The sequence below is a fragment of the Camelina sativa genome, chromosome 7, assembly GCF_030686135.1.
Source record: "Camelina sativa cultivar CO46 ecotype springtype chromosome 7, ASM3068613v1".
Taxonomy (NCBI): Eukaryota; Viridiplantae; Streptophyta; class Magnoliopsida; order Brassicales; family Brassicaceae; genus Camelina; species Camelina sativa.
This window is the reverse complement of record NC_141886.1, coordinates 23,180,390-23,204,782: the sequence shown is the minus strand read 5'-3', so window position 1 is coordinate 23,204,782 and position 24,393 is coordinate 23,180,390. Positions and strand designations below refer to the sequence as shown.

The window sequence follows — 24,393 nt, the reverse complement described above, 5'->3', positions numbered from 1 at the left end:
GTCATTTTGGAAAAAATAAAATCTTAACCAAAAAAGGAACAAGCAAATCAAGCAATGCCGAACTTATAAAGCCCAACCATCGTTTGCAGTTTAGCCTTAATATGGGTCCAAGTCTTTACTCGGGCCGAGTAAGTTGGTCAACGTATACCATCTTTTCCATCTTTTCCAGTATTAGAATCCCTTATATAATAAAACGGAAGTATATAACCTTTTTTTAAACTATATAATATATATTATAAAATTAATTATTTGATTATTTGATAGGTTATAGGTTATCTAGGTTATAACCATTACTTAAATTTTGATTTCAGATTCTCTTAAAAAGGATATTTCAAAACAATAAAATAAAATCTCCACAAAATATTTAATTAACCATATATAAGCAACAAAATCTCAAAAATTAATCATTCTTCCATGGATTAAGAGTGATTTTCGATTATACTAGCAACTATATATCAAAATAACATAAATAATGTTTGTTATGATTGATTTGATAATTTCAAAATATTTAAACTAATATACAGAACAATTATAATGTTTTATTCACAACAACTTTTAAAAACAATCACATAAATTATATTTTATATAAAAATTACAATATAAATAAAAAGAATTTTAACCCGTACTTTAACACGGGTCCTAAGTGTACATATAATTTTCTTGACATTAAATAAGACCGTAATGAATCATAGTCGGTGGCCGTATTTGTTTAAATTATTAATCAACGTATTCGTTTATTTCAATTGCATGTGCAATTGTTAACCAAAAGAAACAAGTTATGGGATAGAGACGCTGTGTTCTTAGCCTTCGTCAAATTATTATCCCCTAAACTAGAGGACTTCTTTCTTGTATTTGTTATTCTAGAGTTTTTTTTCCTAAGAATGGAAATTCTCGTTGAAAATGAATATATTTAGGTTTATACAATCACAGATTCTAAACCTATAGGATTGACTCCCAAAGCAAAAAAAAAAAAAGAGATTAAAACATGGAAGTAGAAACAATTATTCCATTGGCTCAACGTAAGCCGTGAAGCAAAGTGATACATGATTTTCTTAGAGTTTTACAACAACAACAACTACAACAAAATGTAGTCCTTGACTCCTTGGGTTGAATTGAATTCTAATTAAACCTACAATCATATACATAAAAGTAAGGTTTTGGTCTCTCCTTAGTGGTTGATTTTTATTTAATGCTTTCTAATTTTTTTATTAACTTTCTAATTTTTGATTGTTTTAAACAATATTTAAGACCAATTAATACAATACATTTAACTCACACATTAAAATAAAATTATAACTGAAAATAAAATCTCCTCCTCTCCCACCAATATCAAATGTTGTTATATCTCATATGTGTTGTAAGAGTTTGATTATATATTTTAATTTAGAAAGTATTATATATATTTAACATAGTTTACAATTTTAATTTTATTTATATAAAAATAAAATGTTTCTTTTATATTTCTTGCTTTTCTAATCTATTCATATTTAATTTTTTAAATTTCCATAGTTAAATTTAAATGCACATATGTTGGTTTTAACAAAAAAAAGTCAAGTTTATTTGAGAATTAAATATTCCTATTCATTTTATTAGTCCATTTGACATTTAATTTTAAAAATTTAATATTTATTTTTAATTAAACAACACATTTTATTATATACATTAATGCATACTCTAAATTCATTTTTTACTACTAAATTATAACTGAAATTACATAAATTGTGAATTGACTTTTTCTCCTCCATTCATTTTCATTTAAACACTCTATTAATTATAACTGTAACTTCTCTAATTTAATTATTTTAGAAATGTAACTTTCATCACTTTTTATCCTATAAATAATTATTCTCACATCCTCCTCCACCATATCCCAAATCCTAAATATTTTCTTTCTTTTTTAGAATGTTCTTGCATACCCAAATAAGAGTTTGATTATATTTTTTGTTTACTATATATTTTACATTGTTTTGAATTTTATTGTTTCTTTGTTTTATATACTTCCCATTTTCTTCTTTGTTTTCTTATATTATTTTGATTTAGAATACATATGTATTCTTATATGCATAATAAATTTTTGATGACCATAATAATATTTTGGTTATAACCATCTCATAATAAGGGAATCAAGCTAAAGAAAACATCTTAAGTCTTTACTTTAGATGTTTGATTAGTTCTTACAAATTCATGTATATTTATTTTATTCTTAAAATTTGAAATTTTCTCATGAAGGAAATTTTTGTAATATAATTCTCAAATCAATTTTTTTTACCTCTCTCTTACCTCCAACAAAATTGTAATATATATATATATATATATATATATATTTTAGAATACTCATCATTATATTTCATATGTGTTTCAACATATAATTATATAAAATTCATAATTTTGAAATTTAATTCAAATATGCACTTTAAAGATTTTGCTATATAAAAAAGCAATTTGATATTTATTTTCTTTCTAGCTTTTACTACAAGGATGAAAAATTGAAACTAAGCCTAGCAATATAACTTAAATTAAGGGAAATATAAAAAAATTGTAATATAATTATCAAATCAAGTTTTCTTAACTCTCACTTACATCCAACAAAATTGTATTACATTTCTTTTAGAATAATAATCATTATATTCAGTTTGTGATTCTACATATAATGATATAAAAATCACTATTTTTTTATTTAATTCAAATATAAATATTTTTTCTATATAAAAAACAAATTGATTTTTTATTTTCTATCTTGCTTTTAATTACAACAATTAAAAATTATAACTAAACCTAGCAATATATCTTAATTTAAGATTCTTAAGGGGAATATAAAACTATTTTTTATCTTATTTTAAAACTTTGAATGCACTTCATATGATTTTATAGGAAAATATGTATTTTTTACTTTCAAAATAGTTTAGCTTTTAATTATTAAATACTTTAGGTTATGTGTTAGTTTATATGAAAAACTTAAATTATATATTTAAGTCACATAGTAAACTTTCGTTTTTATTATTAATAATATTTTATTACCTCAAATGCTTAAAAATATTAATGAAAATTATTATCAAAGTTGAACAATAAAAAATAAATAACTTTAAGAGATATGTATAATGTAGGTATGATTATATTTAAATAAGTTATATATTTTGATATTGTATGATTTGAATAAATAAAATTGTCAAAAATGTTAATGACATTTAAATTAATTTGTTAAGTTTTTTCTATGATTATTAAATAAATTTAAATTAACTAATACATTCTATTATACAATAATCTGCGTATTTGCGCGGGATATATATTATTAACTACTTATATATATATATATGGTTCTTTCACGATTTTTTTTTTTTTTGGAAAATCATAGTGGTTTACGAGAGGAACCAACCACTAAAGATGACTAGGTATACTAATTTACTGCTAATATCCAAGTTATAATATTAATCGCAGACTTCGCCTGCTTTTCATGATTTTGTTAGAAGAGGCGGTCCAATTCACGCTTTAGCAACGATGTTTCCAGTGGTGGTGTGACACCACATAGTGATGCATATTTTACGCTTTAAATTTTATAAACCAGATTACTACCAATCTGCGATCAATCATTGTGTTATCAAACGTTCTTATTATTGGCAGCAAATAATTGGAAAACTTTTAAGTGTATATTTTATTTTTGAGTGGACGACGGTGGATTAAAAGGCTAATAATTCCACTACTGTTAAGTAATTTAAGTATTATTTCGAGTAACACGATCATGCATATGTTACATGGTCTCCATATGGGACCCCTTAATCCAAGCTCCAACTCACATGTAAAAAAGCCTACTTCACAAATTGAATGTATTCTTCTTATTCTTCTTATTCTTCTCTTTTTATTCTTGCATGTTGTAAAGTAGTTTTTTTTTGTATAATTATCAAGACAGAAATATATAGTCTTGAATAAATATATCAGTCCCATGCACACCCTCTTACCAAACCACCTCACCATTTTTTTTCTTTTTTTTCAAACGTCTAAGTTCTAACTAGAGAATCTTCCCAAACCTCTCTTTCTTTATTCGGTTCTCCGGGACAAGAAAAAAAAAACAAATAACAACTCTGAGCATGCCGGAGAAAACTCACCGTATAAAGGCTCTCGTGGCCACTATCCTCACCGCGATGGCGTTTCTCACGTTTCCTATGATCATAAACGCCTCAGATTCTTCAACCAATAGAAAACTCGAAGAGGATCAAATAAAGTGTACACCTTGTCTCCAAAACGTTCCTCCTCCCTCACCTCCACCACCATCACCTCCACCGCCGTCCCCGGCTTGTCCTCCTCCGCCACGTCCACCTTCGCCGCCGAAGAAGTCTTACTGCCCGCCACCTCCGTCTACCTACATATACATGACGGGTCCACCCGGTGAGTTGTATCCCGTTGATCAGCAGTTTGGAGCGGCTGCTGGTAAAAGCTTCACGGTGATGAAGATCTCGGGACTGATCGCATTTGGAGTTATGAGTTTCTTGATGAGGATGAACAAATAATGATGTTTCGTTGTTCAGATAAACTCTTAATTAATTATTATCCAAGAAATGATCGATTGTGCATTAATTTATCATTTATGTTAGGATCAATTATGTTTTACCATATTTCGTTGTACCAAAATTTATAACGAAACTTGATTATATAATATGAGTAAGTTAAATTTATTTTTAATGTTCCCAGAAGTATCAATTTTGGGCGATGATTGTTGAAAGAAAAATAAACAATATTCTTTAAATAAAAGTTACTGCTTCAAGAATTAAAAAGAGACATTAATTATATAAAATTCTTGCTAAGAGGAAAGTAAAAGTTAATTAAGTCAGGAATTTCAGGTGAAGAAGTTGTAAGAAAATATATTTAAATTTGATAAAGAGTTACAAGAGAAAGTCAAAACTATATATTTTCTTGGATCAACGTCAAAACTAGGAAATTGAAATAAGAGAGAGGTTTCAAGTTAGACCTACATGTGACTCGATTAGAGTAAGGAAAACTACCTTTCACCAAAACGTAGGTCGAAAGAACCGACCGCAGACGTGACATTTGTAATTTGATTTCCTTAACCACATGCACAATATATTATTATTTTTTTTTTTTTTACCGTTCTTCATTTTTAATTTTGGCAATCTGAAAACTGTCCTTTATTTGCAGTTTCATGATTTTGGATATAGTGGTTCCGAATTTTGGAGTTAATCGTTAACATTCTCTGTAATAATTTTACAATGTCTGATATATATTATCGTTGATTAAAAAAAACTGAACTAAACGAAAGACATGTGAATTGTTCTGTATACGTTTATGAACTATCATATAATTCCACAGGTTCGTAAAAAATTTCATATGTTTATCGTTTATGACTTCTACGTTTACTTGGCAGTTTTGTTTTTTGTTTTTCTTGAAAAAGACTAATTATAAGTTTTTCACACAATTTAGTCATTGCATAGAAGCTCCCTTCTCTATATGGCTATGAACATTTCACACTGTTAGAATAGGAATACATATATTCTTCAGTGTATATAAGGAAGCTTAGTTAATAGCCCCCAACGGCTATATTGTACATCGACTCATATATAATCTTGTCAATACAATGATACCAATCATCGATTGGATTAACCTAATCAAACATGGTATAAGAGCTAGTGCTCTAATCAGGCGCCTCTTCTTTCTCTCTTATACAAAAAAAAAAAAAAACAAAAAAACAAAACAAAACACGCTCTTCTGTTTCTTCTTCTTTTTCCGTCCTCCTCTGTTTTTCATTTCTTCTTCTTTTTCTGTCCTCCTCTGTTTTTCATTTCTTCCTTTTCCCCCACAATGGCGGCTCCTACTCCTGTTTTCTCTGTTTCTGATCGCTCCTTAAATCTCACCCAGATCAAGGCTCATATTCCTATTATTTTGGATATGCATCAGCTGAACTACGACATATGGCAAGAATTGTTCGAAACTCATTGCCACAGTTTCAACGTTCTTGGCCACCTCGACGGCACATCCGCTCCCTCTGGTCCAACGGACACTCTCTGGTCACAAGTCGATGGTACCATCAAAATGTGGATCTATGGCACGATCTCCGAATCTCTCCTTAAGACTGTCTTGAAGACGAAGTGCACCGCTTGTGACCTCTGGACCACCATCGAGAATCTCTTTCGAGACAACAAGGAGGCTCGTGCTATTCAACTTGAGAATGAGCTCCACAACCTCCAGATCGGTGATCTCTCTGTTCATGAATATTGTCAGAAAATGAAGTCTCTCTCTGATCTTCCTGCAAACGTCAATGCCCCTGTCACGGATCGTGCGCTTGTTCGACATCTTCTCAATGGGTTGAGTTCTAAATTTGATAATATTATTAATGTCATTAAACATCGATCTCCTCCTTGCTCTTTTAATGATGCTAGATCCATGCTCAAAGATGAGGAAGATCGTCTCAAAACTCTCCGTCGTCCTGATCCGTCACATGTAGACCATGCATCATCTCCTCAGGTTCTTCTTGCTACCTCACCCTACCAATATGCTTCCTGCTCGGCGTCCTCCTCCTCCTCTCACCAACCCAATCGCGGTGGGGGTCGCACCAATCGCGACAACCGTGGTGGTCGTAACTCCAACCACAACAAAGGTCGTGGCAATGGCACTTGGAATACCGGGCCTTGGCCTTCTCAGCAACCTACTTGGCCATGGCCTCAACCTAATCAATGGCCCATGTTTCCCCAATGGCCCAACATGCCTACGTGGTCTCCTTCGTCTACTTCGCATCATCCTCCCCCATCATCGCCTCACCTTTCCATGTCGTCCCGTCCTTCTTCCGGCATTCTCGGCTCTGCTCCATCACCGAATGGCTCTGCGTACCTCACACAACATTCCCCTTCCTCGCCTTCGACAGATATGATACCCACTGCTCTTGCCGGCGCGTTCAACACCATGACTCTTACGGACCCTGCGGATGCTAGTTGGTATATGGACTTTGCGGCAACAGCTCACCTCACCTCCCATCCTGGTACTCTCTCTACTCTCTCCTCTTCTTCTCCTAATTCTCTACCTCGTGTTACTGTCGGTAATGGTTCTCTTCTCCCTGTCACTGCTTCGGGTAGCACTCTTTTTCCCTCTGCTTCTCGTCCTCTTCATCTTAAGAATGTCCTTCTGTGTCCTAGAATTTTAAAAATTTTTGTTTCGGTTCGTCAATTTACGGTTGACAACGCTTGTACTGTTGAATTTGACCCTTATGGTTTTCTTGTTAAGGATCTTCGCACTCGGACCCCTCTCATCCGATGTGATAGTGCTGGTCCACTCTACTCCGTCACGTCCTCATCCCTTCCATCGTCTCCTCATGCCCTCGTTGCTACCGCGTCTGCTTCTACTTGGCACCGTCGCTTAGGCCATCCCGACCACTCCGTTTTTCGCATTTTGTCTTCTTCTGGTTTATTTGATTGTTCTCAAACGGATATTTCTGGTTTATGTCATGCTTGTCAGCTAGGAAAACATATTCGTCATCCTTTTTACTCTTCCTCGTCTTCTGTTTCTTTGCCTTTTGAAATAATACACTCTGATATTTGGACTTCTCCTGTTTCCAGTGTGAGTGGCATCAAGTATTACGTTATTTTTCTTGACCAGTTCTCTCATTTTGTTTGGATTTATCCTCTTCGTCAAAAGAGTGAAGTTTTTGCAAAATTTTTACATTTTTTTAACTATGTTAAAACCCAATTTCAAGTTCCTATAAAAAGTTTTCAATGTGATAATGGTGGTGAGTTTAACAATCGTCAAATGCAGGCTTTCTTTTCCTCCCATGGTATTCATGCTCGTTTTTCTTGTCCTTATACTTCTGCTCAAAATGGTCGTGCGGAACGTACTCTACGTACTCTTAATAATCTTGTTCGTGCTATTCTTTTTCAAGCTCACATGCCCAACACTTACTGGGTTGAAGCTTTACATATGGCAGCTCACCTCTTTAATCTCCTTCCCTCGACAACCATTGCAAATCAGATTCCCTTCACTCGCCTCTTCAACAAACCTTCCTCTTATGATCATCTTCGGGTGTTTGGGTGTTTGGGTGTTTGGGTGTTTGTGTTATCCCAACCTTCTTCCTACGACTGCGAACAAGCTATCTCCTCGTTCCACACGTTGCGTTTTTCTCAGGTATCCACCTAATCACCATGGTTATCGGTGTCTTGATCTTGCTACTCATCGTATTATTATTTCTCGCCACGTCGTCTTCGACGAGACCTCATTCCCGTTTTCTTCCGTACGGTCGGCTACTCTATTACCGTCTCCTCCTACCTCTTATCTCCCTCCTATCTCTCTTCCTCTACCTCCTTCACCACCACTGCATGTCGATTCCCCATCTCCTCCACCCTCACCTCCGCTATCACCCACACAACCTTCTCCTCCGGTGCCTCCATCTCCACCGGTGCCTCCGTCACCACCGGCGCCTACTTCTCCTCCGACGCCACCACCATCAACTGTTCACCAACCTCCTCCACCACCAGCCCCTCCTCGTATTCGCATAAGGAGTCAAAGTGGTATTCTCAAACCCAAGCGCATTCTCTCTCTTCACACTACTCACATTTCTCCTCTTCCTCGTTCTCATGTTCAAGCAGCTCGTGACCCTAACTGGAATGGGGCGATGTCATCTGAGTATACGGCTCAAAAATCTGCTGGTACATGGGATCTTGTTCCCCGTCCTGTGAATACTAACATTGTGCGTTCTATGTGGTTGTTTAGTCATAAATTTAATGCAGATGGCACTTTATCTCGCTACAAAGCTCGGTTGGTCGCAAACGGCAAATCACAAGAAGTAGGTGTTGATTGTGAGGAGACCTTCAGTCCCGTCATTAAACCAACGACAATGCGTACTGTTCTTGCCCTGGCTGTTGCACGTGACTGGCCTCTCCACCAACTTGATGTTAAGAACGCATTCCTTCACGGCGATCTTGAGGAAACCGTTTACATGCACCAACCGCCGGGCTTTGCTGATCCAGACAAACCAGATCATGTGTGCCTTCTCAAGAAGTCTTTATACGGTCTCAAACAATCTCCACGGGCATGGTTTCATAGATTTTCGCAATATGCTACCAAAATTGGCTTCCACAACAGCAAGTGTGATGCGTCTCTCTTTGTTTATCGCCAAGGCACTGAACTTTCCTATCTTCTCTTATACGTCGACGATATCATCCTCACTGCTTCTTCCCCGGCTCTTCTCAGGTCCATTCTCTCCTCTCTTAAATCTGAATTTTTAATGACTGATCTTGGTCTACTTCACTATTTTCTTGGCATTGCGGTTTGCAGGGACAAGAATGGTCTATTTCTCAACCAACACAATTATGCGGCTGTTATCCTCCATCGTGCAAACATGTCCAACTGTAAACCGGTCACAACTCCGGTTGACACCTCCGCCAAACTCCACGCTGAGGTCGGTGCTCCTGTTGCTGATCCGTCATTGTACCGTAGTCTAGCCGGCGCTCTCCAATATCTCACCTTCACTAGGCCGGATATCGCATATGCTGTCCAACAAATTTGTCTCTACATGCATGACCCTCGTGAGCCCCACTTCACCGCAATGAAACGCATCCTCCGCTATCTCAAAGGAACCATATCTGAAGGGCTACACATCACTCGCTCCAAGACAACGACACTCACTGCCTATACTGACGCTGACTGGTTTGGTTGTCCCAATACATGCCGCTCCACCTCTGGCTTTGCTGTTTTTCTTGGTGACAACTTAATCTCCTGGTCCCCGAAGTGCCAACCCACTGTCTCTCGCTCTAGTGCTGAGGCCGAGTATCGCGGTGTCGCAAATGTTGTGGCTAAAACAATATGGATACATAACCTTCTCCTTGAACTTCATTGCCCTCTGAACACGGCGACACTAGTATACTATGATAATATAAGCGCCGTCTACCTCTCTACCAATCCGGTCCAACACCAACGCACCAAGCATATAGAGTTAGACATCTTGTTTGTTCGTGAACGTGTTGCCATGGGCCAGGTTCGTGTCTTCCATGTCCCATCCTCCCATCAGTATGCAGACATCTTCAACAAAGGTCTACCTACATCTCTGTTCCGTGATTTCAAGTCCAGTCTCAAGGTTCATCCTCATCACGTTTCAACTGCGGGAGGGTATTAGAATAGGAATACATATATTCTTCAGTGTATATAAGGAAGCTTAGTTAATAGCCCCCAACGGCTATATTGTACATCGACTCATATATAATCTTGTCAATACAATGATACCAATCATCGATTGGATTAACCTAATCAAACACACACAACCTAAAAACGTTCCATTATCAAGCGGTTGCCTTATTTGCTTAAAGGACAAAACCATACAGCCAGCCAAGTATCATTATTTACAAGACAACAAGTATATCGTAGCCGGAAAAGGTATTCACCAGAAAACACTATGGCTCTCTTTTCCCAAGAAAACCCCTTTTTCACTTCTTTTCGTTTCTCCGGCCTACTCTCTACCGCCGGTCGGTTCCTCGCCGACCTGTGGACCTGTCGTAATGGGGAAGAAGAAGAAACCTCGCCCCCTTGTCCCCCCTCCGCCTCGATGCCCTCGTCCCCCTGGTAAAAGCCTCATCAAAGGTAGTCACTCTGACTACAAAATCGGCGCCTAGTTCGATTCCTCCAGTGAAGAGCACCGGCGTTGTTGAAGCTGTTGCTAGCTCCTCTGCTGCCTTGGAATCTTTATCTCCGCCGGGCTCCGCGGAGAATGTTCTCAAGCAAGTCTTAGATCCAGATCTGAACCTCCTTGCTCGTAGTGACTCCTGTTCTTCTCTGGCTGCTCCATCGCAGGCAGCGGGTATTTCCATGCCAAATCCGTCCTCCACTACTCTGGGTTCCAAGCTTCATTCGCCCTCTCCCCGTGTCTCATCACCGGCTGAGGTGGAGAGTAGATCGGATCATATCTCTACTTTGCCGCCTAGATCTTATGCTAGTGTTGCTCGACCGGGCCCCGATTTAGCGAAGCTTGGGTCACCCACGAAGCACTTTTCTGGCGTCCCTTTCATCCTCATTCCAGATGAAAGTATTGAAGCTGCTAATGAAGAGTTCAAGTATTACATTTATGCTCAGTTCCATGGTCCACCGTCGGATATGGGACGGATTATTGGTGTCGTCAATGCTCTATGGGCCCGTTCCGGTCCCAGAATCTTTGTTCACCGTATCGGGGTTGGTACATTTCTGTTTCGTGTTACTAATCTGAGATCTCGTGCGATTCTCTTAAGTCGCAACTTGTGGAACATAGCAGGCCATCCTATGTTTGTGGCTCCATGGTCTCCCGATCTCACCCCATAGAAGCCTCCGCTGTCTAAGGCGCAAGTTTTTGTGGAGTTTAGGGGAATTCCCTACTATCTCTTCAACGATGAGAGCCTAGCTCGCATTGCATCTGGAGTGGGAGAGCCTAAAGCGCTGCATCCTGAGACTGCAAGGAAGGAGAGCTTTGAGGTTGCCAAGATTGTAGTTGAGGTGAATCTCCTTGAGGAATTGCCGTCGAAGCTGGTGTCTAGTTTCAGTGATGGTCGTGAGTTCCAGATTGATGTCTCCTACCCTTGGATTCCGGCGAAGTGCAGCTCATGTGCTGAGTTTGGTCACATGGATTCTCACTATCCTAATCTAGCTCCCCCTCAATCCAAGCGGTCTAATCCTCGATCGAGGAGCAGAGGTGGTCTTGGGTCTAGAAGCGTTTCTCGTCAGGGAAGGGGTCTTTTTCGAACGAAGGGTCCTCATAAGCAGTCTTCAGTGATCCCAGTGGTCCATAACTCCCAGGCACGGCTCCCTCCCTCTCAGAATCCAATTTCGATGCCAGAGCACACAACAAATATGCCACCAGTCTCCGATAGTGACCCCTCTCCTACTCCGAATATTGGACCTTATACTGAGGCGCCTTTCACTACAGTAAGGCGGAAGAACAGCAGCCGCAAGGCTGTGAGTCACTAATTCTGTTATATATATATGTTTTTTGGATGGAACATTCGAGGCTTAAATAGCCATAGAAGGCAAGTAATTACGAAAGAGTGGATTAATATCCACCAGCTTTTTTTGGAGCTTTTTTGGAAACAAAGATACAACCAAGGAATGCAAGGAGAGTTTCAAAGGCGATTCCTCAGGGTTGAAAGTGGTTTGGAAACTTCGATAGTCACAATACAGAGAGAATTGTGGTTGTCTGGGATCCTAGAGTTACAGTTGTGGTTTATCAGGTCTCTGCTCAAGTGATAACTTGCAGTTTTTTCTTCCTCTCAAAGAACATCAACCTAACAGTGTCGTTTGTTTATGGGTTTATCTACCTGAGAAGAGGGTTTCCCTTTGGGAGGAGTTTGCATTTCTCCATTCCAATTCCGCTTTGTCAAGAAGTCGGTGGGCTGTCATTGGCGACTTTAACTAGATCCTTCGAAGCGAGCATCACTCTGCTTTTCCAGCTTCGGATGTCGACTTAACAGGTGTAAGTGACTTTGAACTTGCCCTTCAAGACGCCAATCTGTTCGAGGCTCCTTCTAAGGGTATTCCCTTTACATGGTGGAATCATAGGGATGAGGATCCAATCTCTGCGCATTGATCATGCCCTCATTAATGAGTTCTGGGCAAGAACTTTCCCTGATGCATACTCAGAGTTCTTGGAGCCAGGTCAATCTGACCATGCTCCCTGTCTCTTCTCGGTCCCTGTTCTCCATTGTGTCATAAATAAGCCATTCAAGTTCTACTGTCATGTGGTTGACCATCCAGGCTATGCCGAAACGATTGAGTCAGATTGGTCAGCTAGTTCCATCTCTGGTTCCTGCTAGTTTAAGCTAATCCGTGCATTGAAGCTTCTCAAGCCTAGCTTGAGACAGGTCAATAAACCCCACTTTAGTGACCTCTCTCAAAGAGTGAAGGAAAAGGCGGAGGAAGTTGAACTCCTCCAGTCTCGACTACTAACCGCTCCCTCAGTTGACCTTGCTAGAGAGGAGAAATTAGCTTCTGAGGTTTGGCACATGCTTTTGTCCGCGGAGGAGAAGTTCTATTTGCAGAAATCCCGTATTAAATGGCTGGAGCTAGGTGACAAGAATACTGCCTTCTTCCACAAGATGGTGATGTAGAGGAACTCTCAAAATCATATACACTTCTTTCGGGGTGTAGACGGCAATAAGATCATTGCGCCAGAAGAGCTTAACCGCCATGCTGTAGATTACTTCCAATCGGTCCTTGGTTCTACTGGTATGCCGATTTCTCCTGTCACGATTGCGTATATGCAGGACTTGCTCCCCTTCAGGTGCAGTGACTTACACTCTCAAGCTCTCCTGCTTGATGTGAATGCTGAGGAGATCAGGGATGTCCTCTTTGTCATGCCTGCTAATAAGAGTCCAGGACCTGATGGGTACCCAGTTGAGTTCTTCAAGTCAGCTTGGGCAACTGTAGGTTCTGATCTGACAAATGATGTTAGGGAATTCTTTCGCAATGTTCGTCTACTCAAGGAGATGAATACCACAATCATATCGCTTATACCTAAGACACCTGAAGCATCTGCTCTCTCTGAATATCGCCCTATTAGCTTCTGTAACTTAGCTTATAAAATCATATCCAAGATTTTGGCTCAGCGCTTAAAACCTCTACTATTGGAGTTTATTTCTCCAAATCAGGCTGCATTTCTCAGTGGCAGGAGCTTGGGGGAGAATGTCTTGTTGGCATCAGAGCTTATACGTAATTACGACAAGCCTACCTGCCAGCGAAGTTCCTTGCTTAAAGTGGATATTAGAAAGGGATTTGACACGGTCTAATGGGACTTTGTGCTGAAAATTTTGGAAGCACTTCAGTTTCCCCCTCTGTTCAGGTTCTGGATTAAGGAGTGTATCTCCACCCCTAGATTCTCTATCTCCATCAATGGCGAGCTCACGAGATTTTTTGAAGGGAAACATGGTTTAAGGCAAGGTGATTGTATCTCCCCTTATCTCTTCATCATGGTTATGGAAGTCCTATCGAGAATGCTAGACGTGGGATTAGTTGAGGGTGTGTTCACTGTGCATCCTCTGTGAGTCACCCCTCAGTTAACTCACCTAACATTCGCAGATGACCTTTTGGTTTTTTCCAATGGCTCACCTCACTCTCTCTTGGGCATTACTGGGATTTTCTAGCGCTTCCACTCTATCTCTGGCTTAGTGAGGAACCCGATAAAATCTGAGTTATTTCTTGGAGGTATTGACCCTACTGAAGCGAGTTCTCTGTCTGAACAAACTGAGATTAAGCTTGGCTCCTTTCCTTCATGTTACATGGGCCTTCCCTTGAGCCCCACTAAGTTAAACTTGGCTTCTCTCCAACCATTCATCCAGAAAATCACCTCTCAGCTCCACTCATGGACCACAAAGTATTTATCCTATGCTGGCAAGATCCATTTGATTGTCTCGGTGATATATGGCAAGGTTAACTTTTGGAGCCAGGTCTTTGTGTTGCCTAAAGGTTTTTATGCTCTGCGTTTCTTTGGAAGAATGCATCTGACTCTGCTCGTGGAGCTCGTGTAGCTTGGAGGGATCTTTGCAAGCCAAAGCCAGAAGGTGGGTTGGGTATCTGATCTTTGGAGGAATTCGCCACTGTTTTCAGACTGAAGCAAGTGTGGTTTCTCTTTTCTAGAGCATCATCATTGTGGGTTTGGTGGCTGGACCATAATGTGTTTGGCAGGAGGAACTACTGGCTCATGGAAAGCTCTCCCACTCTCTCCTGGAATATAAGGAAGATGCTTGAGGTCAAGAATCTGTTCAAAGGAATGATAAAATGCCAGATGAGAGATGGTTTGACTGCTTCCTTCTGGTATGACTCATGGACCATTTTTGGACCATTGATTGAGTTCTTCGGGGAATTAGGCCCTAGGGAGTTGCGGATTCGCAGGCACGCTATAGTTTCTGAAGCTGCTCACGAGGGATTCTGGCAGTTTCCAAACGCGAGATTTCCACAAGCAGAGCAGCTTCAGATTTATTTATCCAACATCACTCCTCCTTCGCTTGACCGTGGCTCAGACTGTTTCAAATGGAGGCGACCATCAGGTGTTTTCTCAGATGTCTTCTCCGCAAAAGGAACTTGGCAACAAATTCGTTAGTCTTCTCCACCTGTGCCTTGGCACAAAACAGTTTGGTTCAAAGAATCGGTACCCCGATTTTCCTTCATGCACTGACTCGCGGTTCAACAAAGGCTTACCACGAGAGACAGGCTACGCTCTTGGGGGATGTCAGTCCCTGCGGTTTGTGTCCTCTGCACCACGGGTCTGGAATCTCACTCTCATTTGTTCTTTGATTGTGAATTCTCTAGGTCTATCTGGTGTTCTCTCGCTGATCGAGTTTCAAGGAATCCCCCCTCCTCGCTTGCAGTAGCGTCTAATTGGGTGTTGAATGCCCAGTTGACTCCGCCACACTACGCAAGTAAGATCCTCAAACTGCTCCTCCAACTCTCAGTTTATATGATCTGGAGGGAGAAGAATAACCGGATTTTTGCTGCTAAAACCACTTCTGTGCATTCTACCAAAGTTCTCATTGATCACTCTATGCGTAACCGACTGATCCCCTTCTCGCCGGAGGACCCGTCTCATGATTCTCTTCTTGGATTCTGTTTTGGTTGTATCTCTAGCCCACTTTAGTGTAGCTTAAGCTCATTAGTATTTTAAAGTGTTCCATTAGTCCACTGCTCTCTCTGTTAGGAGCTTGGTGTGTTTTTGGGTTTCATTCTACAATGTAAACCTTTTTTTATTGGTATAAATTTAACATTAACAAAAAAAAAGTGTATCGTAGCCATAAGACACGTTCAATCTTATTGACCTTTGTTAGTCGTCGTCATTATTCAACATTCTCATCACTTGTAGTTGAGTAAATTTTTGGTCTCAAGTGTATAAACAGACTAGTTCTTGTTACCATTTTTTTTTTTATTTAGTACCTCATCCTTCGTTAATTAGTGATAAAATTTACAACTCTTTGGTTGAGTAAAGCTATCCCAAAAGTTTGAATAAATCTGTTTCATGAAAAGGTCTCACAGCTCGAGAAGATACTGACACATCTGAATTATAGAACATGATTATTACTTATATTATACTCTCTCTCAAAATATAAGATGTTTTAGAGAAGTTTTTTGTTTCATAATATAATATGTTTTCAATTTTCTATGCAACTTTTAGATTAGTTTAGTATTTTATATTATGCAGTATTGTTTCTGATTGGTTGAACTTGTTAAAAGTAAAAACTTCTTAATCTGCGTGCTTTAGTTAAAACATCCTATATTTTGAAACGGAGAGAGTATATAACATAAAGAAAGATTAGTGATAACAGAAATGAAAATTAACAATCCCAATAACATATACTCCCTCATTGATCCTATTTTAGTTTGTTTTTCACACATATTAAGAATACATATTAAAACTTGATTAGAAATATTTGTTTTTTTTATTTATAATTTTTAATTTTTTATATCTCTAAACCAATAGTATTTAGTTTTTATTCTTGAAATTAATTCATCATCAAAACCTATTATAAATTGCATTGGTAACTTAAAAATAACATCTTTGAAACAATTTTTTTTCTAGAAATAGGATTAATAAGGATCAGAAGGAGAGTATTATTTTCGATAAAACATTACTCCCTCTGTTCCAAATTATAAGATATTTTAGCCTTTTATGTTTGTTCTATTTTATATAATTTTTTAAAGTTTCTATGCATTTTTAATACTAATTCAATAGTTTTTGATCATTTAAATTCTACAGTATTTTTTTCAATTAGTTAAATTTTGTTAAATGATAAAACATTTATTGTTTCTTAATTTTTGCGCTTTTATCTAAAAATTCTTATAATTTGGACCAGAAGGAGTATTATTTAGCATAAAATAAGATTAACCATAATATAGAAATGAAATCAAACAATCCTAATAAAAACTGAGAGACTAAATATCCACTTGATTATTCTTCACAGAAGCCACGTAGAGTTCATATGGTCCAAATAAAGTTGAACATAATGAATTGGAAGTAGCACAGGAGGACCCTTAAACAACTCTTAAACACAAGAGAGTTGTGTGAAAACAAGTTTTCTAACTTTTTCAATAATACCTTTTAATTAAAACATGATATTTTCATTACCTACTTTCCAACGAGGAATCATAATATTTTTGCGTAAGAAAACATCCTACGCTATTTCGTACTAAATATTTAGTATAAACTTTTTGACCAAATATCTATTTAATTATTAACAAAAATAAGCGTTCGTAGGAAACATGAAAGTTTCATGTTTCATGATGAAACAACATTTTTCATGAATAATGATAGTGAAAAAAACTTAAAAAAATTTCTACAAATTTTTTTCTAAAAAAGGTTAGTTGTAGGAAAGTTCATAGGAAATACGAAGGAAAATGAAAGGAAAAATGTAGTAAAAAATCAGTAGGAAAGATTCATAACATTTTCTTACGAAACTAAAAAAAAAAAAAAGCTTCGGACTTTGCCTTCTTCTATTTTCAATTTAATTATACAAACGACGTCGTGTCGGGAGGAAGACTCTCTCGTCTCGTGTTCTCGACACTTCCAATTTGGTGTGGAACTCTCGCTCGCTCTCGGCGTCTCTGTGTCTTGTTGCTGATTGAGCAAGCTCCAGCGTGAGTTAAATCTATTAATTGCCTTCTTCTATTTGGAATTGCATCGGAGTGTTGAGTTAATTTGAAGAATGGTAGTGAAATTCGATAAATCTGGAAAACTGAAAGATGGTTATTATAAACTTCTCTAGTCCAGTTGTCATCAATCTCCACTGAGATAGTTCGAGCTTTTCCTCTTTGTTTTATCCCAATTCTTATAAATTTGAGCTTATATGATGTTTGATCAGGCTCTCAAGTATAGAGAAAGATTATGGATTTCAGATGCATTGAAAAAGCCTACATTGTCACCTCACCACCATCAGCCCACTGGTAAGTCTCGTTTTGGTTTTTCTTTTCAAAGGATCTTTTTTTAATAAAAAAAAAACTTCTTTTTTGCGTGTGACTGTGTTGTTGTTGTTCACAGTGAAGGTGTGTTATGTGAGTGTAATCAAACACAAATTTGCCAATACGAAGAGTGGGAAGAACATAGTTAAGATATGGCCAACTTCATTCCATGCACCCCCAACCTAGTAAGCTCCCATATCTTTTTGTTAGATTATGGTTTCTTGGATCTTATTTTGTAACCAAAGGAGTCTACATTGTCTTTCTTTCAATGGTTTCATTACATAGAAAAATGATCTCAATTTTACCACATTTCTAATGTACTTTCTCAGCTTGTAAATTGCTGCAGTGATATAGTTGAAACTGATAAACAGATGAAATATTGCTTAAATTACTCACTTGAAAAAAAGAAACAAGAGATATCATTGTCTGCTGTTGCTGAAATAATGAGATGCGTGCTAGATCTACAGATTTGTAAGACATTTATGTAAGTGCGATGCTTAACAGAGAGAGGAGAGTATAGAGAAGAGACGACACAAGTGATTTGTTAACGGGGTTCAGATATCCTACATCCCCAGGAACAAATCCAAAATCATTCACTAAAATAAGAACGCAAAAGTCACATTTGCCAATGGTATCTAGCACACACTTGTGCCTACCACTTTTATCTACATGAACAAAAGGAACCACTACTTTTTGTCTTTTACGACGAGTGTGAACCTCTACAAAAACCACCAACAGATTCTCTATCTTGTTGGTGGGACAACACCACACACAACATGTGTGCTTCTCTCAATTTTAGGTCTAGGGTGCGTAACCTTCTTCTTCTTACCACCTCTTCTTTTTATACCTCTTAGAGTTCTCCACAAACCCTAGGTTTCACAAGCTTCTTCCTCTTGTCTTGTGGGTAAAAGTTTGTTCTCTTTTTGTCAACTTGACACATGATTTTGTTCCTGTCGCACCTAATACAAGCATGCTTTTCTGACACAGCCGCTCTGCTGTTTGCTACAACTTGAAGTTTTTCCGCTCTGTTGCACTACACAACCTCTTCACGAGGTTTACCGTGTTTCCAACTCTGTTGCACTACACAACCTCTTCACGAGGTTTACCCTGTTTCCAACTCTGTTGCACTACACAACCACTAAACATTGTCTGCTCTGTTTCCAGCTTTGTTGTACTTCAGGTTTACTTAACTGCTTTATATCTTTGCTCTGTTATAGTTGCTCATTTCTTTCTGCTCTAATGCGCTTTCAGATTCCTCAACTGATTATGAATATCTTGGCTGAGTTCTCACTTCTTGGATCTTCATAATAAGACTCCAAAGGTTCAGCATGTCACTTCATTCCATGTGAATTCACATTGAACTGTCTTGGCTGTGGTAGATTCTCTGATTCTCTATCAGAGGAATCATTGCGTCTGTGTCTGTAGCTGGTTACACATGCTCCAACTTACTCACTACTTCTGTGTCTGAACATGTGTTTGTATCAGGTTTACTCATTGCTTCTTGATCATCTCTCTTGAGTCTTATAACCAGTAACAACACCAATATATCTTCAATCTCTCCCTTTGTTACTGAGTTATAGAACTCAAGCTTTCTCTATTCTTGCACTTGATGATCTTCAAGCTTTCATGTTGTAACTGAATCTTTGGCAGCTTCATTGTCCTTAAAAAAGGATTCTGTCATTGTGATCTTCTCTCTTCTTTTCAATAGTTGCTCCTTTACGCCTTGTAGTCAGTCTTACAATTTTGTCAACACAATAATGTATCTTCAATCTCTCCCTTGTTGAACCCAAAACCAAAACAAAAAGGTGCATTCTCAAAAATAACCTTATTGCATGTCATTTTTTTTAAATACCCTTCCATGTTGACATTTTTTAAAACTACCCCTCTTTATGTACAAAATGACAAAATTATCTTTTTTTGAGTGACAACAAGAATGTACAGTCACCAAAATCAAAAAAAAAAAAATCCCGCCAAAATCGAAAAAATTTCCCGCCAAAAATGAAACAATTCCCGCCAAATACGAAATTGGATTTTCCCGCCAAAAACTTTGAAACTAGACCTTTAAAAAACTTTTTAAAAACATTTTAAAAAGTTTTTAAAAACTTTATAAAAACCTTTTAAACGCTTTTACAAGGTTTCTAAAAGACGTTTAAAAAGTTTATAAAAGGTTTTTTATAAAGTTTTTACAAAGTTTTGTAAAACCTTATAAAAGCTCTGTAAATTTTTTTGTCGAAATTTTTTGTCAAAAAAACTTTGACAAAAAAATTTTGGCGACAGTTTTTTTTAGAAATGGCAGGAATTTATGTCGGAATTTTTTTTGCCGGAATTTTTTTTTTATTTTATTTTATTGATTAAAATATTGTTCATGTAAGGATAAAATGGTCATTAAAAATTAAAGGAAGGTAAAATTAAAATTGGCCAAAAAAGAGTATTTTTGAAAAAGGTGGATATCAAAAAGGTATTTCTAACAAATTTTCAAACAAAAACCAAAACAATTAAATCGATCATACCCTAACCAACTTGATTCTCTAAGTAAATTAACTATAGTACAATTTTTTTTCAGCGGCGGCCAACAATACTCGAGGCCGAGGAGTTTTGCCAAGGATTTCAAAGTTGACGATAACACAATCTCTTCTCGTAGATCTTCAGGACATGTTTCGAGACTTGATTTCTCCATTCTTGTGTTTTTTTCTTTTGTTCTTCTTCTGTATTGATATATATATATATATATATATATATATATATATATATATATATATATATATATATATATTTTGTGTTTGAGAGATATGGAGGCCTACTAAACAGAGGTGTGGTATTTAAAGAAATTCTAAGCAAGACCTTTGCTTGTTACCAACTATATAACGTAAGTGGGTTACTTTAGTTTAACTTGTTGAGTCGCGACAATGCCTCTAGTACATCCAAAACACACAAATTTTTGATGAAATTTACAATTTCCTTCCACACATTATTATTGGCCAAAATTTGTTCAAAAAAAAAAAGATTATTATTGGCCAATTAGAGTAGAGATTATTGGATACCAAAACTATAGATGACTATTTTATTTTTTATTTTCTACATAATTTCAAGAAAAAAAAAACCTCAAACTCGTTTCTATGACTAATAATTAACACATTTAATTATTAATACATTTAATTAGTTCACCTCAAACTCGTCAATATATCCAAAAAATATCAAACTTAAATATAAGAAATATTTTTATTTATTTATATACTAATTATTTTAGTAATGTTGTTCAAATTTCGGACACAAAAATGCAATATTTATTATATAAGAGAATCTCAGAGTTTGTTATATATTATGCTTTACATCTAAATACACAAGAAGAAATTTCAGTTCCACACGTTACAAACTTACTATACCTATTGTCCAATTAGAATAGAGATTATTGGGTACACGTTTTTGTACTGTTACAAACTTCAAACTTACTATACCTATTGTCCAATTAGAATAGAGTTTGTAACCTCAAACTTCCACTGTACACGTTTTTGTAGTTTCACTAAACAACTTCTTGATTTTTTCACCCTTTTTTCCTACTTTTTTCTTTTGCACTTGCTAGGAAGCTTCAGTTTGTTATAGCATAAAATTAATATACTCAAACTAACATGAAATGAAAAACTAACATTTCTATAACTTAACGGCAATATTTAGAAATGACAAACTAACATTAATCCCAATAAGACCACAATAGTAGACTAGTAGTACATGAGAGACAGCATTATAACTATTAGTTAGCATATATAATTAAATAAAGAATAACCACTATAGAAAAAAACAGAAATGAAGACTAACAATTAACAATCCCAATAAGACTTGAGAGAGTGACAACCAAGCACTAGTTTCTGATAATCAGTGGACCAACGTAACTCTCTTATTCATCAACATGATCCAAGAAGGTAAGGTTCGTGATACGCATTGACTCTGTCTATGTCTTACCTCATGAGCTCGGCGCTTGACATTATCTATGACCCTCATGCAGCCTGATTTGATGATATAAATCTGGAGCGGTTAAGAATGGCCATAGAAAACATGGATCTTGTCTCCTTCAACATTTTTACCTTCAAGACCAATAAATAGTTTAAGACCAATGAATACGGACCCTTTACAAACCATCCTCGTGAGAAAGATGAAGCCCTAATCGAAATCTTGCACACGCACGACACCGCTAAATGCTATTGCCTCAGCCTTTCTCATCTACAGGAGGATTGGTACCTGTTGATTCCCTAAACTAATATCTGCACAATACCAAAAACAACATGTTGAAATAGCAAATGATTTCAGCTTACAAGCAAAACAATGAACTCGTGCACACAACGGGCTCACGGATGGCATGGCATGCAAGAAAGCAAATCACCACCGCTAGCTTTTATCATCTCTAAGGTTTATGAGATCGTAATAATAACAGAAATGACAACCCGGAATTGGTGTTTCTCCACATTTGGAAATCTCTATAAGCAGAATTGGCTTGACAGGTTTCATCACATTCATTGTAGAATATATATAAATGTACACAAACAAAAACAGAACAGCAACTAGTTTTCTAGCTTTGCAGCTTCTAGGACAAGAGGGCAAAGAACTCTACCAGAGAGACCTCTTGGACAAATCAAAGCAAAGCACAATACTGATACAAGATCAGCATCAGTGCCCTTAGAGAGTCACCGCGGTAAGCCACTGTAAGTGACACTTGGAACTTCTCCGGTCCTTTCATTCTGAAAACAGAGAATCATACACAAACTATCATAACCAAAAATAACCCCAACATGAAACCGGAAAGAACAAGATATGCATGCTCCGGTTGACTGAGAATCAACACAAAAAATTATATATGTATGACCCCCCCCCCCCCCCCCCCCACAAAAAAAAAGACAATACAAAACCACCTTGCAATAGCACCACATGATGTCCCTAAGTTCCTTATCACATACTCCAAAAACATATTCTCTTCCTTTCAAAACCTCAGGAGGAGTCGGACGAACATACATGTCCATTGAACCCTTACGTTTCTGTCCATTGGACCCTTGCGGCTGACCTCTTTGACTTGGCTGAACTTCAGTTACAAAGCTACTTCACAGGCGGCTGGCCTAGTTAATCATCGTCACATCTCACTTGGTCTTTGATTGTTATTGCATTCCTGAGACCGTTTCTGTTCTTATTAGTTAATATAATTCAAAAACTGTCTTGTTAATTAGTTATGGGCCTCAATCATTTGGTCTCTAAGGCCATATCCAAAAGAGAGAGAAGTCAATTGGGTTTAATTGTGTTGCAACCCATTTCCTTTATACAAATCGGCGATGCTTGTTCCGAACAGAGACATGACAAAGAACCCCATCGTTTAGAAAGCGAGAGAGCCGTAAGCTAAACACAAAGTGAGAGATTAAGATAAAGAGTTAATACTTACAACATAAAGAATATCTTGTGCCAATCCCTTTTCATACATTGGCGGTCCAACTTTGGCATCAGGAATCACTTGCCGGACTGAATTTGATATCAACTAGATGATTCAAGATGAAGGATCACTAGTTACTGAGCAGAAATTACAGAGCAAATCACGACAAGATAGTGATAACCGCTAAAGTATCTTCAAAGGTAGAAATTCTACGACTTCTCGAAGTTCCTTTAATAATCTCTGAGACATTGAGGTGAAAAGCACACCCCAAAATCCACAGGCCCCAAGATCGTAATCTGACTCTGATAGACTGATTCATACCATAAAGAATCAGAGGTCAGTGGTCACATTACTTAATTTATGTTTGTTTGTGCATGTTATAGTACAAATTCAAACCGTTTTTGTATGGATTAATACATTATATATGTTAGTTTATCTGTTTGGCCATGTGCAATAGTGAATCAAAAATATATATATTACATGGGAATGTTAATGTGAAAGAACATTATTATTTTGCACAAATAAAGATAACACGACAATAAATTTATTATTTAGAAACATAGTATAAAATATCTGAACTGAATGAACATTATTATTTTATCACCAATAAAGGTTAACACGACAACATAATTGAACGAACAATCCCAATCAGACCACTAGTACTATTACTTGAGAGACAAACATTATTATTTATTTATTTAGCATACGTAAAGAAATTAACGACAATAGGACTTTGAGAGAGTGAACAACCAACGAGTCTCTGATCATAATCAGCGGACTAATTCTTGTTCTTCACATAAGGTAAAGGCTATCAACGTGATTCAAGAATGTTCGAACAGTTTCGCCTTAGCCAACCAATCCTTGAATCTAAAACTCTCTAAAACTTTCCGTCTCTGTATTAAACTACAACACATAGTAGTCAGGGCCGCCATGTTTGGTAGAGTTTTGTGCAAAAACAAGTTCGAAGAATTTTATTTTCTTGAAGCAATTTTATTCCGAAGAATTATTATTATTTTTTATTTTAATAATGTTAAATTATATTTAAAAAGTAAAAACGTTTGTACAATTAGTGCAACGTGAATCAGAAAAATCGAGAA

General features: G+C 37.1%; 3 protein-coding genes and 1 long non-coding RNA gene across 4 annotated transcripts; all 4 read left to right on the top strand.

The window, feature by feature from the left end:
- The first annotated feature begins 3,840 nt into the window (after window positions 1-3,840).
- On the top strand, window positions 3,841-4,667 carry LOC104701751 (uncharacterized). The gene has a single exon (XM_010417489.2). It carries the CDS (start codon window positions 4,083-4,085, stop codon window positions 4,500-4,502), a length of 420 nt encoding a protein of 139 aa, XP_010415791.1. The 5' UTR covers window positions 3,841-4,082; the 3' UTR covers window positions 4,503-4,667.
- A 967-nt stretch (window positions 4,668-5,634) lies between these two features.
- Window positions 5,635-7,259, top strand: LOC147941600 (uncharacterized). Its single transcript, XM_087457255.1, has 2 exons — window positions 5,635-6,982; window positions 7,225-7,259. The coding sequence occupies exons 1-2, from the start codon at window positions 5,809-5,811 to the stop codon at window positions 7,257-7,259; spliced, it is 1,209 nt and encodes a 402-aa protein (XP_087313381.1). The 5' UTR covers window positions 5,635-5,808.
- Window positions 7,260-10,484: 3,225 nt separating this feature from the next.
- LOC147941599 (uncharacterized) lies at window positions 10,485-15,577 on the top strand. Its single transcript, XM_087458585.1, has 11 exons — window positions 10,485-10,566; window positions 10,613-11,255; window positions 11,319-11,907; window positions 12,180-12,332; window positions 12,450-12,641; window positions 12,762-13,014; window positions 13,096-13,727; window positions 14,088-14,390; window positions 14,438-14,508; window positions 14,629-15,027; window positions 15,253-15,577. The coding sequence occupies exons 1-11, from the start codon at window positions 10,485-10,487 to the stop codon at window positions 15,575-15,577; spliced, it is 3,642 nt and encodes a 1,213-aa protein (XP_087314711.1).
- A 1,830-nt stretch (window positions 15,578-17,407) lies between these two features.
- On the top strand, window positions 17,408-20,634 carry LOC104701750 (uncharacterized). Its single transcript, XR_002032898.2, has 4 exons — window positions 17,408-17,568; window positions 17,793-17,874; window positions 17,969-18,074; window positions 20,453-20,634. It is a non-coding gene; the product is annotated as an uncharacterized LOC104701750 (long non-coding RNA).
- Window positions 20,635-24,393: the final 3,759 nt, after the last annotated feature.

What these genes read in the sequence shown, in the direction of transcription:
- LOC104701751 (XM_010417489.2), top strand. Translation starts at nt 4,083, where the DNA reads ATGCCGGAGAAAACTCACCGTATAAAGGCTCTCGTGGCCACTATCCTC.
- LOC147941600 (XM_087457255.1), top strand. Translation starts at nt 5,809, where the DNA reads ATGGCGGCTCCTACTCCTGTTTTCTCTGTTTCTGATCGCTCCTTAAAT. An exon ending in TCACCTCACCTCCCATCCTG is followed by an intron (nt 6,983 to 7,224) that starts GTACTCTCTCTA and finishes TTTCTTGTTAAG; the next exon opens with GATCTTCGCACTCGGACCCC.
- LOC147941599 (XM_087458585.1), top strand. Translation starts at nt 10,485, where the DNA reads ATGGGGAAGAAGAAGAAACCTCGCCCCCTTGTCCCCCCTCCGCCTCGA. An exon ending in AAGCCAAAGCCAGAAGGTGG is followed by an intron (nt 14,509 to 14,628) that starts GTTGGGTATCTG and finishes TGTGTTTGGCAG; the next exon opens with GAGGAACTACTGGCTCATGG. An exon ending in TTCTCCGCAAAAGGAACTTG is followed by an intron (nt 15,028 to 15,252) that starts GCAACAAATTCG and finishes TGAATTCTCTAG; the next exon opens with GTCTATCTGGTGTTCTCTCG.